Source organism: Podarcis vaucheri, assembly GCF_965113315.1.
Source record: "Podarcis vaucheri genome assembly, chromosome: 2".
In the NCBI taxonomy this organism is placed as follows: Eukaryota; Metazoa; Chordata; class Lepidosauria; order Squamata; family Lacertidae; genus Podarcis; species Podarcis vaucheri.
Genome location: NC_138760.1, coordinates 26,827,769 through 26,843,594, shown reverse-complemented (window position 1 = coordinate 26,843,594; position 15,826 = coordinate 26,827,769). Strand labels below are relative to the sequence as shown.

Genomic DNA, 15,826 nt, shown 5'->3' with positions numbered 1-15,826 from the left:
ATGGCTATCATTGATGTCCAAACACAAACTGCATTTAGTCTTAAGAATATGATAGCAAGTAAATTTCAATCCCTGATTTACAAAGCTGGCTTATTTTCAATTACTATAGTTAAAGATGAAGTGCAGTTTAGAGTTCATGTGTAATGCTGAACACTGGCTAATCAAGAATGGAAGAGAAAGCTTCTGATTGCCTCCTCACATCTGTGCCAGTGGAGAATCATACGAATCTGAGGTAGACCCAGGGTGGATCTAAACACGGGGGGAAATGCTATAAATAAGTCAGAAATTAGATCATTTTAGCAAAAGAAAAAAATCACTATGGAAAACTATGTTTTAAAATTTCCTGCTATCTGACGCCATCTGGCATTGCATGTTTGTAGCGCATTCAGTTCGCTGCATCTTTAGTAATGTAGCTGAGTCCCCTTTCTATGTAAAGCCTCAATATCTAAAGATACTGCCTTAAGCCATGTAAGAGGGGCTTGTTAAAAAATTTGTTGTTGTTTTTTACTGAAACATAGTAACAGTTCAGTGACCCAGTGGTAAAACTCAAGTGCCTCATCTTCAAATTTAGGCCAGACTCTTCGGGTGCTCCTGATACTTCTCTTGTTAGAATTCTTTGATATTTTGATTAAGACTGCAGTATAAATCTTTAAAGAGATAATTACACATAATAAATTTGCAGTGCACGCTAGGGAAATGAACTGGGGGGGGGGTCTCCCATATCAAAGTATGAATGGAAAATGCATGTCATCAAACTATTTACTTACTTCTGTATATTTTTCTATATGTACTGTATTCCACTTTTCAGACAAATGCCCCCCCCAGCTGCTCACATCAGTTAAAAGGGATGGCATTGCCATCAGGCTTGCAGGAACACACAAGGAAAGGGAAATGGGAAAGGTAGGAGAGGGAGGTCAGTTGTCTAATACCAGAACACAGTGGTGAGCTATAAGTGGGTGTAAGAGGGGGGAGCGCAGGCTGAGTTTCCTTTGCTGGTATTCTTTATTGAGTACTAATGGGCATTTCTTTTTCCTTTGTCTGATAGATAGGGTCAGAGTGTTCTTTTCCTTTACTTCTGCAGTCCCTGGGCAACTGGCAGTTGTTGCTGTGTTTCTCTGGCAGGTAGTGTGTGGGGAGTAAGCTTCTGAAGCCACTTCTTTTCTGGCCAATGAATGAGGTCAACCTGGTCTTTACCATGCCGTGATGTAGATGAAGCAACCTCTCAGGAGCCTTGGCCCCTTGTGCTGGTTTCAGCTCTCCAGTCCCTGGATTGACTCCATACTTGCTACAGGGATGCAGGTGGCGCTGTGGTCTGAACCACTGAGCCTCTTGGGCTTGCCGATCAGAAGGTCGGCAGTTCGAATCTGCATGACAGGGTGAGCTCCTGTTGATCTGTCCCAGCTCCTGACAACCTTGCAGTTTGAAAGCACACCAGTGCAAGTAGATAAATAGGTACCACTGTGGTGGGAAGGTAAACGGCGTTTCTGTGCACTCTGGCTTCCCATCACGGTGTTCCGTTGTGCCAGAAGCGATGTAGTCATGCTGACCACATGACCCGGGAAGCTGTCTGTAGACAAACACCGGCTCCCTCGACCTGAAAAGCGAGATGAGTGCAGTACCCCATAGTCGACTTAACCGTCCAGGGGTCCTTTGTCTTTACCTTTACCTTTACCTTTACCTTTACCTTTACCATACTTGATATCACAACTGATTCAGCAAAAACTACTTTTTTGTGTAGAACATATGCTGCCACCTTGCACCAAATCAGAGCATTAGTCCATCTTGTCCCCAGCATTGTCTGTTTTGAGGGGCAGTGGGTCTCCAGAGTCTCAGGCAGATGGCTTTCCCATCTAAACCTGCTGCCTGATCATTTTTAACATTCAGTTGAGCCTGAGACCCTCTGCATGTGAAGCATGCACTCTGCCACTGAACCCCTGGGCTCCATACCAATTGCGCCAGGCAGTCATGCAGACACCTAGATACATGACAAAGAAGTAGACACTTTAATTCATTTGACTTCATTGTTTTCAGTAAGACATATTGTAGACTGAGGTGTGCAAGAACTTAAACAAACACTATTTTGTATGCAACATTAGGATTAAGGCCATTGCATATGGTATTTCACAGCTTGTTTTCCAAGTTTCAGACAGGGTGGAGCAAAGCAGGAGTGATTGAGCCATGTGCAGTAACATATTGGTCATTCATAGTAAAGTGGGGTTTGTTGCTTATCATGATGTGTGAACAGAGCCTATGTGCAGCCACATTGGATGTGGTATATTTTCTCCTGGGCCTTCTCCATCCACTTTCCCACCTTAAGGGCTTTTTAAAATATTCTTTCATCTTTACTCTCATTTCGTTGTACGTACATTTGTTACTTGCTTCTTGGATTTATAAAAAGCAAAGGTCATATAATACTTTTAAATTTTTAAAGTGAATTATTTCCGCAATGCATAGTGTGGATTTGTTAAAGTGGCAGAGCATTATTTTTTTCAGACCATATCTTTTAATTCTTGCTTTGGAGCACCCCCAAAGCTCAGCATGATATCAAAAATAATAGAATGGGCGGGGTCAGTCATGACAGCAGATTTCTTCTGGCTACCAAGATTGGCTAAATGTGATGTAAAGTAATTGTGCCTGTACCCAGAGTGCTTGCCCTCCACTTAATGATTCTGATTTGTGTGAAATAGACAGTCACCATATTTTTGCTATACAGTTTCAAGTCATCAATAATTGGACCAGATTAACTGGTTGTACAGAACTTCATGGTGAATAAAACCTATGTTGAGATTTTTCTTAGGTGAGAAGCCACAGAACATCCTGGAAGAAATAATCATTTCTTCGAATGATTCAGTGTCTAATTTTTGAAATTATCATTGAAAATTCCTTTTGTAATGTCATAATACTTTATAGTATTGTACGGTATGGTAAAGAAGCATATTATTTGTGTATTGGAAAGGGAAGAAAAGGTTTGTGTTTTGTGATAATACAATTTTTAAATGTGACAACTCATATTATGCAGTTGAATTATGGAAGAACTGAATTATGTTATAACATTTTTTAGAGTTTGGTAATAGCTGTTTGTGGTAAACTAAAAATACATGCTCAACAGTGAACTTATGATATGAACTCAGTTATTCTTTTCATTCCTGTTTCTTTCCCAGTATATACATATGTTTCATTGCCATTTGTCTCATAAACAATTATTCTAATACTGTCACAGAGAGGAAGATTCAGAGTGTGAGAAAGATAAGAAAATCTGGTACTATAGCACAAAAGTCCAGCTGGCAGAATTAATTGAATGCCTTGACAAAGATTACTGGGAAGCTGATATCTGCAAAACTCTGGAAGAAATGCGTGAAGAAATACATCGGCATATGGATATAACAGAGGACCTTACCAATAAAGCACGGGGTAGCAACAAATCTTTTCTTGCTGCAGCAAATGGTAAGAATCTACAAAACTAATCCTCAATTGCTAACAGCACACAATGGATTATCGAGCGCATTTTGAATTTCTACCTCAATGACGTGTATTCTAGTGAAGAAAGGTTTATGAGGAAAAGGGCATGTCTGTTAAAATTGGGAAGGCCAAGTTCCATGGACTCCATTTACAGTGGTGCCTCGCAAGACGAAATTAATTCGTTCCGCGAGTCTTTTCGTCTTGCGATGTTTTTCGTCTTGCGAAGCACGGTCCGTCGCAACTGCGCCTCTTCAAGCGGCTTTAAGAAAAAAGTGAACAAACTCGCAAGACGTTTTCGTCTTGCAAAGCAAGCCCATAGGGAAATTCGTCTAGCGAAGCAACGCAAAAACCGAAAAACCCTTTCGTCTAGCGAGTTTTTCGTCTTGCGAGGCATTCGTCTTGCGGGGCACCACTGTATAGTGCCACCGGAATACATATAGCCTTTAGGTACATTTGAGAAGGTTCGATTAAACCTGTTAGGCCTTACATATTTTTTCAGGGAAATGGGCAAGCATTGGTCCAGGGCTACCCTTGTTGCTGCCCCAGAAAAAGCGCTAACCTATGCAGACTTTGTTTAATAGTGCAAAAAACCTGAGAAACTGCAGGGGATCTATATACAGAAGGATGTGAGCGGAAGGTGACTTCTCTGCTCTTTTCAGGAGGAAACAAATTGAATGGTGTTGGCTGTGGAACTCTGTGGGGCGGGTGTATTTAAAGATAAAATGGTATATTTTTGCTCTTAAGCAAAAGATAAAATGTGATTCTTCCTCTAACACCTGTAGTCTACAGAGCTCTTCCTGATGACTTTAAGCTTGTCTTTTTCACTCCTAAATAGTCACCAGTATAGTGTTTGTCTGTTATCAGTTTCCTTAGTTGATCATAATACCTAGTGGCATTTACAAAACCTCCACTGCTTTATAGAAGAAATAATACTTCAGTGGGTCAGTATGGGTAAGACCACCTGCTCCATACTTTTTATTCACAACCATCCCTTCTTGGCAGTGTTCTGTTTTGTAACAGCCGTAGCAAATTTTTGTTTCTTTGCAAACGGTTGGATTACTGGCTACATCTAGGCTGGATGCCTTAAAACAGGGCAACAACTGGAGACATAAACTGAGGACCCTGTTTTGCAGTGAGCATCCTTTTGCTTTTGGAGAAACCTGCATTTTGGAAGAGCGCAGCTTTCTTCTCAAGTCTGCACTTGTTTCAAACCAAATGGATTTCTTAGTGGCACTAGGATCCGAGTCTAGTTCTAGAGCACTGAAAATGTTGCAGCGGATAAATAAATGAGGGCAGGAGCAGGTCAGATTGATTATCATCCTTGTTGGAAGAGTCGCTAACTTGAGGTTTCCATAATCCCACAGCTCAGCCTTATTTTTCAGTCTTTGCATGTTTGGAGCCAGATTAATGTCCAGGAGCCACAGATTTGTAGATCTGTTAGGTTACTATATATGCATGTTATCAAAACTTCAATTAATCTGCAGAATCAATAGCAATTAATGCACGTTCTCTGACATCGCTTGTAGAGTTGTAGATTATCCATATTGACTGAGTGATGTACACAAAATTCCATGTTTATGTTGTCAATTTGCAATCCCTGCCATTTTTGAGACTATGTATACAGGTAACTTGCAATTTACGTGCATTTAACTTGTGCGTATTCAACACTTGGCAAAAAAAATAAAAGGGGTCTGAGGGTCCAGGGAAGAAAAACTTTGGCAATCCCGTCCGCTATTGCACCCAGTGTGTTTTGACTGTACAAGATTTTGGTGTTCCATATTATCCCTGGAACATAACCCTGATGTAAATTGAGAGTCGCCTGTATCAACTTGTAATCCACCTGTTAAATGACTTTTTAAAAATTACATGTGCGAACAGTACTTCACAAATGTCAATTGCACTGTGGACCATGTATCCAATTGTTAGATGGGTCTGTTATGGGTTAAAATGGATACTTCTGGAGCCCCTAGTCTTTGAACTAGGTGTCTATTGTCCATTTTTTGCTTTAGAAGAGATTCTGGAAGCAATCAGAGCCAGAAAGGGGGAAATACCAGAAGATAAAAGCTCAATAGCTGATGAAACGGAAAAGGAAAAGGCTAGTGTTGAGAATAAAGACAGTACAGATACTGATAATGGCAAAGAGGAACTTTCGAACCAACTGCTGGATGTAAACAAAGAAACGCCACCAGATGAAAGTTCTGAAAAAGGAAGAAAGGAAGGTAAAGACGATACTTGCGAAATTAACATATTTTCTGCAGTAGTGTTTACTCCCGTGTATTTCTTTTTAATAGCGTTTATTATTGTATCTTTTGGTCTGTCAACAATTTCAGATTTAGACAGACATTCTTCTCATCACAGAATCAGCTCTCATTCCCCAGTGACATAGTCCAAGCAGTTTTCACAAACTTTCATTTCAGTGTAGGTAAAACTTGGCATCTTTGTATAACCAAGTTTTTAAAACACCTGTTGCACTTTGTTACTCATTTGTTACTGTAGAGCAAACAGATGCTATAGATAAAAGCAACTCCGTGACATCAGCTGTTGGAGGCAACAGCGTAGATCCTCCTGCTGGAGAGTCTAGTGCTTCTGAAGGAAAAAGTGCAGTTGGAAATGAGTCAGAAATCCTGGATGATAATGAGGTGAACAAGAAGCTGGTGACATCAGAGGCCCTCAAGAATGTCTCAGGTACAGAAAATACCTCTGTAATTTAGAGGAGCATAACAGTTATGTAAATGGAAATTGTCTAAAACCACTTACAGTGTATGCTATTTGTGCTGCTTGTTTTCACTGCCATCCCTGACACTCTGTTTGTCTTTGACTGAATTAATAGTATCCCAGATTTAATGTGGATAGACTTGTGTTGCCGCATCCTTCAAATATTTGGGATCACTACTATTTATTTGGGATGCGGGTGATGCTGTGGGTTAAACCACAGAGCCTAGGACTTGCCGATCAGAAGGTCGGCGGTTCAAATCCCCACGATGGGGTGAGCTCCCGTTGCTCGGTCCCTGCTCCTGCCAATCTAGCAGTTCGAAAGCACACCAGTGCAAGTAGATAGATAGGTACTGCTCCGGTGGGAAGGTAAACAGCGTTTCCGTGTGCTGCTCTGGTTCGCCAGAAGCGGCTTAGTCATGCTGGCCACATGACCCAGAAGCTGTACGCCGGCTCCCTCGGCCAAAAAATCGAGATGAGCGCCACAACCCCAGAGTCGGCCACGACTGGACCTAATGGTCAGGGGTCCCTTTATCTTTACTATTTATTTATTTATTTATTTATTTATTTTGTCCAGCCAAAGCCGTTACGAAAGTTAAAATACGTAAGACAGAATGAAAGCAGAATAAAATGCATGACATGGTTAAAATAATTATTAACTTATCCCCACAAACTTTTCTCCTTAAAATTGACGCTCTAAAGGCAAAACAGGACACTTTTTCTGAGGTGTAAGGGGACTTGTTCCCTAATAAAAAGTTTTATCACATACTCATCTCAGTCTCCCAACTGGGAGATTTAAATCTTTGCTCTTGAGTCCTCGTAGATTGGGCATACCAGTAAGTAGTAGAGTAAGTCTTCAGGCACATTACCTCCACATGGGTAAACTCTTTCTTCATAGGGGAATTTGAAATTACGTTTCACATGGATTTGCACTCTGTTTATTTTTAGAACTCCCAGAATGCATTGGCTCATATTGTAGTATGGTATGCAAAGGAGTGAGAGCCTCTTGGGCGACAGAGCATGATCCCATGGATGCCATGTTGGGGACATCCAACAGTAAAAATACTTGGTGTAATGGCCGAGATTGTAGAGTATGCACACAGAAATGAATGTGAATAGATCAGAATCAGTGTCATCGATCACATGCATGTGAACCTCTTTTGGAAAGATTTGGAGAATGTGTAAATAGGGGGGAAGTATCATTGTATAGAAATGACGGCAATATATTATTTTTATATGAGAGATATAAAGACCAGTTGGGAAACTATGTCTCTAGGGTGCTGTTCCACGACTGCAGAAGTTGTGAATACCACAGCAATATGTACAGGCTTATTTGCATGGATGTTTCTTGCCCAACTAGCAGCCTCAGCAGCTTGTTGTGAACCTGTTAGGAGTTGTTTTGTTGCCCAGGGATCTGAGAATTTACTGCCTTGAATAATGTGGTATCATCTTCAGTGCTGGCCATCTTGATATTTCATCCTTGATTTCAGGTGACTCATGATAAGATTGATAGCAACGATTCAAAAATAATTGCCCCTCTTTTAGTTCTGTTCATAATTAAAATACTTTTGTTTATTCTTCCCTATCCTCTTACTCATGTCTCCTACGTATTCCTTTTGTGCATTGGAGACTGTCTTCAGTAATCCTCTCTATAAGCTCTCCCACCTAACCAAAATTTATAGCTCCCTTTATGTAAAACAAGTATCTGGGAAAAGTTGTGGTCCAACCCTCTTCCCTTTTAATCGTTTCAGTGTTTCTTAGGTTGTGGTTTTTTTATGTGGGTGTGCATACAAATTCAACCTTTCCTCTTCTCCCACTCCCCAATGTGATTTTTCAGAATGTGTAATTTGCTTATTAATCATGTTTGCTAAATGCAGGGATAACAATGTGCTTAACTGTTGAGCTAAAATAAGAAATATAGTGGCTTTTTTATAGAAGAAGGTGCACGTAATTAAAATATATACAACACCTGACTTAAATTCAGAAATAAATTATCATTTATATTCTCATACTATTGATGTTTCAGCACCTTTTGATTTCAAGATGTTCATCTTGCATTTTAAAGTGCCCTTCAGGTAATACTACATACATAAATTGTTCCTATCTTTCACAGATGAAACAGCTAAGATGGTTCCCAGCCTGAACATTGGTTCTTCCACTGAAGCACTTTTGTCTGATCCAGAAAACAGCTGTAGCAATGTACTAAATTCCATGCAGGATGAATCAATGAAGGCTTCTGATGAAGTGGAAAATATTGAAGGAGGATCCCAGAGCTCAGAGGAGCTAGGTAAAAATAAAGCAGTCTGTCTTTAGAGTAGCTCAGGCATAGGCAAACTCGACCCTCCAGATGTTTTGAGACTACAATTCCCATCATCCCTGACCACTGGTCCTGTTAGCTAAGGATAATGGGGTTGTAGTCCCAAAACATCTGGAGGGCCGAGTTTGCCTATGCCTGGAGTAGCTGATTGCTGCTCCTAAAATGACACGTTTCAGCAATATCTGTACTAATTGGCCTTTTTGTCTCCTGTTTAAGTGGGTGGTTTGTTTTGGTTTTTGACAGGGGATAGATCTAACAGTGAACGAAGTGAATCTCCAAACACTGGAAGAGGCACGCCGGGTTCAACACGAATGGTCACCAGGTTACGAAATCCGGATAGCAAACTCAGCCAGCTGAAAAGTCAGCAAGTTGCTGCTGCTGCACATGAAGCAAATAAGCTATTTAAAGAAGGCAAAGAGGTTTGTGTTAATTTTGCAGACTTTTTACTGCAGAAATACTCCTGTTCACAGAAAGCAAAATGAAGGTGGTCACCTGGTGGCTTCTACTGGGTGGCGAAAACTAACAGCACAATCTTATTCATGGCTATTCAAAAGTCAGCTTTATTGATTTTAACAGAACCTACTCCTGGGTATAGCTAGAGTTTGTTTCTTTAGGAAAATCAACTTTGAAGACAAGTTTATCTTTAGCCTAAGTTCTTACAGTCAGAGCCTATTTCATCCTGTGCACGTATTTATAGATTAAGAGCTGCATTTTCTAATCCTCGACATTACATTCCCTAAAGATAACAGGGATTGGGCTAACACTAAAATCTAAGACCAAAGATTGTAATTTTTAAAAATTTGTGTGCATTTTGTTTTTTATTTCAATAAGGTCCTTGTGGTTAATTCCCAAGGAGAAATCTCCCGACTGAACACGAAGAAAGAAATAGTGATGAAAGGAAACATCAGCAATTATTTCAAACTAGGCCAAGAAGGGAAGTACCGTGTGTACCACAATCAATATGCCACCAATTCTTTTGCTTTGAACAAGCATCAACACCGGGAAGATCATGACAAGAGGCGACACCTCTCTCACAAATTTTGTCTGAGTCCTGCTGGAGAGTTCAAATGGAATGGCTCTGTCCACGGGTCAAAGGTTCTCACGATATCCACCCTGAGATTAACAATAATTCAGCTAGAGAACAACATCCCATCCTCATTCCTTCACCCCAACTGGGCTTCACACAGGTGAATATAGTTGTGATTTTCATCATTTTTTATGCAGTGGTTTTTAAAATTATATAGGTTGGATCCAGACTTGCTCGTGTATGAACCATTTGTGCAGGAACCTGCAGAAGAGCTTCCCTGCTGGTGGAAGCAGTGGGGGGAGTGGCAGAATAGTTTTTACCTATTGCTCGTTTCCCTCAGGAACACTTTCCATGCTGTCTGCAGGCTTTTCAGGGGCACAGGTTGCTACATGAGAAGCTGGAATTTGCAAAATAAATAAATGCCCTGCTCCCTTTTTCTGAGCATAAGTTAGTATACAGCTTGTAAGTTAGTATAAGTTAAGCACCATCAACTTGCAGGGTAGCTGAAGAAGATGAGTTTACAGTAAAAGTTGACAGGGTGGAAATGGAAAAAAAGAAGGGAAATTGATGTAGTTGTCTCAGTTGCATGCGCATAGGCTTTGTTGCAGGCTGAATTACAGTGGTACCTCGGGTTACATATGCTTCAGGTTACATACGCTTCAGGTTACAGACTCCGCTAACCCAGAAATAGTGCTTCAGGTTAAGAACTTTGCTTCAGGATGAGAACAGAAATCGGGCTCCGGCAGCGCGGCGGCAGCAGGAGGCCCCATTAGCTAAAGTGGTGCTTCAGCTAAGAACAGTTTCAGGTTAAGTACGGACCTCCAGAACGAATTAAGTACTTAACCCGAGGTACCACTGTAGTGTGTTGTGCCATACGTTCCATAGAAACACTTTGAGGAGGGATTTTAATGAAGAGAGGTAGTGTTTTATAATATATAATATATAATTTATACCTCGCCCATCTGGCTGGGTTTCCCCTGCCACTCTGGGCAGTTTTGTTTTAAAGTATGCTATTGACGTAGCATTTATCCTACTGTATGCAGCGAATGCATTGCTGATAATATTTTTGTCACCTGTAGGTCTAATTGGATCAAGGCTGTGCAGATGTGTAGTAAACCTAGAGAATTTGCATTGGCTTTAGCTATATTGGAATGTGCAATCAAGCCAGTTGTCATGCTGCCAATCTGGAGGGAGTCCTTGGGACACACCAGGTAAGATGTCTGAATGAGTGAAAAACATAAGTCTACATTAAAATATGTTCAAGTACTGTACTGGAGAATTTAACACCATTATAAAAAAACTCGGTCAGGAGCTCTGAAAATTCACGGGCGCAGTTTTTGCAATATGTTTGTCACCTGGAAGTTGCCTCATGTCATTTAATCCCAGCAATGGAAAAACTACTTTGAGAGTTCAACAACAGTGTGCTTTAAATGCTCTTGACTCAACTGCATTCGCTGTTTGTACAGCAGCGTGCAGTTGTTTGTGTATCTGTAGTATAACTGGCCCAAAAGAATGTGTATCTTGCAATTAGGTTGCGCAGAATGACAGCTATTGAAAGAGAAGAGAAGGAAAAAGTGAAAAAGAAGGAAAGAAAACAAGAGGAAGAAGAAACCATGCAGCAAGCAACATGGGTGAAATACACATTTCCTATCAAACATCAGGTACAGTTTCTGCGTAGTAATCTTAAGTAAATGTTTTTAGCAGATTTCTGCTCTTCCTTTATTAAATTTAAAAGGCTGTATGGGGTGGGGGTGTTGTTTTTTAACATGGTGAGTAATAGGATCGATGAAAAGAGAGAACTTGAGACTGATTCGTGTCTTGGCCATTGTTTAATTGGATAATAATCCATGATGGATTGTAATCTTACTCTGATGATAGAAGAGAGATTTCACCAAACATCTTTGATACTGTATGTGCATAGGATGTGATTTACATATCCCAGTTCCAAGTGTAAGAGAAATTTGAGACAGGTCAAGATCCCATGTACTCCATCTATTCAATGAAGATGATTTCCTTTTCCTTCTAGCCCCATGACAAAAAAGCCTAAAAAGAAAATATAGTAGCATTTATCTATTAAGAGTTATCCATAACAATCACTAAGAAGTCTATGTGGAACCCTTTGATAAGCCCTTCTAAAAAAAAAAAAAAAGGCCTGAGTAGCTGCATAGATGCACCCCTAGTATTCTTTGTGTGGAAATCGGGGTTCTAGGAACCCAACTGGTCATGGCAAATCTGCATCCCTAAAATGTTGTTGCTTTTCTATGTGCATTACTGTTGGGAGCAGAGGCTATTTCTAGTAGTGTGCTCAGTCCTTTTTCATGCATTTATGTTGCAGATCTGTGTTGTTGCCACAGTTTAAGCAGTTTCCTGCAGCATTTGTTGAAAAGCCATCTTTTATTTTTGTAATTGTATATAAGCTTTTAAAGTAAATTTATTATTTTAAAATGTGTCTGTAATGCTTTACAGGTTTGGAAACAAAAAGGAGAAGAATATAGAGTAACAGGGTATGGTGGATGGATCTGGATTAGTAAAACTCATGTTCATAGATTTGTACCAAGATTACCAGGAAATACTAATGTCAATTACAGGAAATTACTACCAGGTGAGTGTAAAATATCTTTGCTTTGAAATAATTTTTACTGTTAGTTACTGCATCATAAACAGGCCTTCTCAGCACTATAGTCAAACCTCAGTTCTCGAACAGCTCCGTTTTTTAACGTTTTGGGATACTCAAATGCATTCATGTATTACTTCATTCTAAGTTTTGAGTATTTTATTGTAAGAATTTTGCCTTTTTAATTATAGTTATATTTCTGAGTTCAAAATTCTGTGTTTTGGTGCAAGAATCAATACATTTGAATACTTTTGTTATACACCGTAACTTAATGCTCTCTTTAATGCATGCACCCTGAGAGTTTGAAAAGGTGGCATAGAAATCTTATAAGTAAATATACGTGTCCTTTTTTAATCAGCAAAAAGTGAAACTACTACCATCCCAGAAAAACAGCGTGAACTGGATAAAAGGAAAACTCCAGCAAAAGTGAAGGTCGAGCATGGTTCTTCGAAAGAAAAGATAAAATACTTCCGTGAGCCACACAAGAAGGACCAAAAAGAAACTGAAAATTCCGAGACCACAAAGAGAGCTCAAACCAAGGAAGAAAATGAACCGCATGAAGAAAAATCTGAAATCAAACATTTTGAAAAATCAGTTCATGCAAATGAAGGTATTAAGCATTTAAGGCATATGGGTGGGTGGGTGAGTATTTAGGTTTACACGGATTAATTCTGTTTAGCAGAATGTATGCGTGATTATGTAAATCTGAGAACAATCGGGGGGGGGCGCATTAAAAAAAAATTGAAACTGTGAATGTCAGACACTAAAGACCCATTGACACATTCACCTGCACACATATGGAAGCCACTTCCCATTGCTGTGGTCACACACAGTTGTGATATGTATGAATGGAACCATGTGGGTTAGGTGAAACAGGTCGGAAAGACCCAGTAATTACCAAAATGTCTTACTGAATTTAAATTGTTCTTCACAGAGAAGAAAGAAATTGGTGAAGGTGATAAAGACATCAAGGAAGAATCTATGGAGGTTGATGAAGTGAAAGTGGATACCTCCACAAAATATGAGGAAGCCCCAGTCAGTGTGGATTTAATCAACGTCAGCGAGAGTTTCCACTTAAGGACATTTTACAAAAGGAAAGTAAAATCGTCAAAACTAGATGGACTGCTTGAAAGGAGAGTAAAACAGTTTACACTTGAGGAAAAGCAGCGACTAGAAAGAATAAAGCTCAAATCTGGTTCTAACTCTTCAGGTTGTAAATTGTTGAGGCAACAGGAGAGTGAGGATGACCTACAGTTACCTAAAGCAGGAGATGAGAAGCAAGCAGATTTGACATCCCAAAGCAGAATTGATACTTCAGAGACAAATCAAACGGAAGATCCTGTTAAAGACCACTTGTCACCTAGCAGTCGCCACTTTACCAAAACCGGTGAATCAGTCCAATCTTTGCCTTGCTTGAATAGGCTTTTAGAGGGAGAAGCAGACGCAACTTCAGTTCAGTGTCCAGATACTCAAAGTTTGAAAGCAAAAGATAGTAATGAAAGTGTTTCTGAATCCATGGATACGGATAACCCTCAAGTGCAGAGTAAGGAGAAAAGCACTGACTGTTTGAAAACAGAAGACTCTAAACCAGTAGAAAACAAAGAAACAACAACATGTGGTATCTTAGAGGACAACGCAAAATGTTTGGAGCAAGCAAATACTGAATCTCAGTGCGGAAATGTTACTCGGCCAATGGTAACTGAAAGCAGCTGTGAAGGAGACACTTCATCTTCAACTGAGATAGGAAATGAAGCGTTAACATCTGAAAAACACGACTGTGATTCTGCAGAAGCTCGTAGGTTAGAAAATCATCCCAGCATGGTATCTCTGCAAGCAAAAGAGAGTCTTGTGAAAAACATTGCAGATGCGTCTGAACCCAAAATTGCATTAAATCCAAAGCAGACTCTCGGGGGCCTAAAATCGCTGCATACTGAGCTAATTTCAGAAAAGGCATTTGAAGCCCAAATTCCTGACGTGATTGGAGAAAATATTATTGATGAGGTGGTGAAGACTAAAATCACTGAAACAAATGGTGAAAAGCAAGACCAGGAGAAGTGTGTCCCACCGAGTTCCATAAACAAGTGTTTTGATCAGATTAAGAGTATTGCTGACAAAAATAATAATAAAAACGGGGAATTGAATACACAAACGGAAAAGGGGAAGTCAGCAGCATTTCAGATTAATGGAAAAGACACTGATTTTAAAGTATTACCTAATGAAGAGTGCTTAAAGAGAGAGACACTTGCACAAACCGAGAGTGGCGTTGACTCAAAAATCAATAATATTAGCAAAAGCAACCCTCTGGTCAAATCATTTTCTTCTAACGAAACTCTAAAACCATTTATGAATGGTGATATTGCAGTGGAAGATGCAAATGATAATTTGGTCAGTAAGTTGGGTGTACAGAGTTCTGTGGGTGGTGATTCTAGAGAGAATGATTTGCCTCAAGATAATATGTCTCAGTCTAATCAAAGTACTGGAAGAAAGCAGTGTTCTCCTGAAAGGTCTAGTCTTGTTGATGACACATCCATCACATCTCTCCATTCCTCCAGTGAAAACAATATATATAATGAAACAGAATGCATGGAGATTGAACCACCTTGTGTTACGAAAACCGCACCATCACCTGTAATTTCCTGTGAGGAATCTAGCTTGAGTAATGACTTTGCTGATCAGAATGGATTACCGATAAGCAACAAAACCGAAAGCGTCAACGGAGAAAGTGTAGTAAAAGCCGTTGTTACGGAAGTGACCACCACGTCAACTGTTTCTACAGAATCCAAAACTACTTATAAAGTATCGGGATTGTCAGCCATCAAGGAAGATAGAGAAAGTGGGGTATCATCCATGGAAAACTGTTCTGTATCCACTGTAACCACCACCACGACCACGACGACCACTGTAAGAAAACTTACCGCTCCCACTACAGATAGCAATACTGATGTCATTTCTGTAAAGGAGCACAGCAAAACTGTGGTAACAGCAACAGTGACTGATTCCTTGACTACTGCAGCGGGAACCTTGGTGACTTCTATGACAGTCAGCAAGGAATATTCCACAAGGGACAAAGTGAAGCTCATGAAATTTTCAAGGCCGAAAAAAACTCGTTCTGGAACAGCCTTGCCATCTTACCGGAAGTTTGTTACCAAAAGCAGTAAAAAGAGCATATTTGTTTTGCCCAATGACGACTTGAAGAAGCTAGCAAGAAGAGGAGGGATCAGAGAGGTTCCCTGTTTCAACTATACTGCGAAGCCTGCTTTGGATATTTGGCCATATCCATCCCCAAGACCAACGTTTGGTATCACTTGGAGGTACAGTGCTAACAGCTCTTTAAAATCATTTGGGTGGGAGAACATGTCTTCGTACAAATGGTAGGCATGTTATAATCCAGCATGAAAATTTGGTACTGCAGGTGTTATCCCTTTTAAATATTAACCCAACATTTTTTTGGTCCTCCATATTTGAGGATATTTGAGCTGAATTTACCTAACAGGGATGTTCGTTTCCCAGGTGTGCTCAATTTGAAAGGTTACCCTGCTTCCAGGCTTAAAGTTCTGTGTACTGTCAAAGAATAGGATCAGTATTGAAGGAGGGAAACACATACTTCTGCAGCCAGTGTACATATGGCAGCTTGGCATCTACCATCCAGAGGGGTGAAGGGTTAGGGCAGATGATACACAGTTGGCATATACATTCC

The 15,826-nt window shown here is 40.1% G+C and overlaps 1 protein-coding gene across 11 annotated transcripts in view; it reads left to right on the top strand.

Moving 5' to 3' along the window:
* Positions 1 to 15,826, top strand: part of BPTF (bromodomain PHD finger transcription factor) — a 68,170-nt gene that overhangs the window by 18,787 nt on the left and 33,557 nt on the right. For 8 of the 11 annotated variants that reach the window (XM_082212308.1, XM_082212307.1, XM_082212312.1 and 5 more), the window contains exons 3-13: positions 3,221 to 3,444; positions 5,469 to 5,678; positions 5,956 to 6,144; positions 8,285 to 8,458; positions 8,705 to 8,907; positions 9,320 to 9,675; positions 10,595 to 10,726; positions 11,047 to 11,176; positions 11,982 to 12,117; positions 12,488 to 12,739; positions 13,064 to 15,440. In XM_082212308.1, the coding sequence (XP_082068434.1) occupies positions 3,221 to 3,444; positions 5,469 to 5,678; positions 5,956 to 6,144; positions 8,285 to 8,458; positions 8,705 to 8,907; positions 9,320 to 9,675; positions 10,595 to 10,726; positions 11,047 to 11,176; positions 11,982 to 12,117; positions 12,488 to 12,739; positions 13,064 to 15,440 (4,383 nt within the window). The remainder of the gene's footprint in view (positions 1 to 3,220; positions 3,445 to 5,468; positions 5,679 to 5,955; positions 6,145 to 8,284; positions 8,459 to 8,704; positions 8,908 to 9,319; positions 9,676 to 10,594; positions 10,727 to 11,046; positions 11,177 to 11,981; positions 12,118 to 12,487; positions 12,740 to 13,063; positions 15,441 to 15,826) is intronic. The other 3 variants (XM_082212313.1, XM_082212310.1, XM_082212316.1) reach the window with 2 other exon arrangements.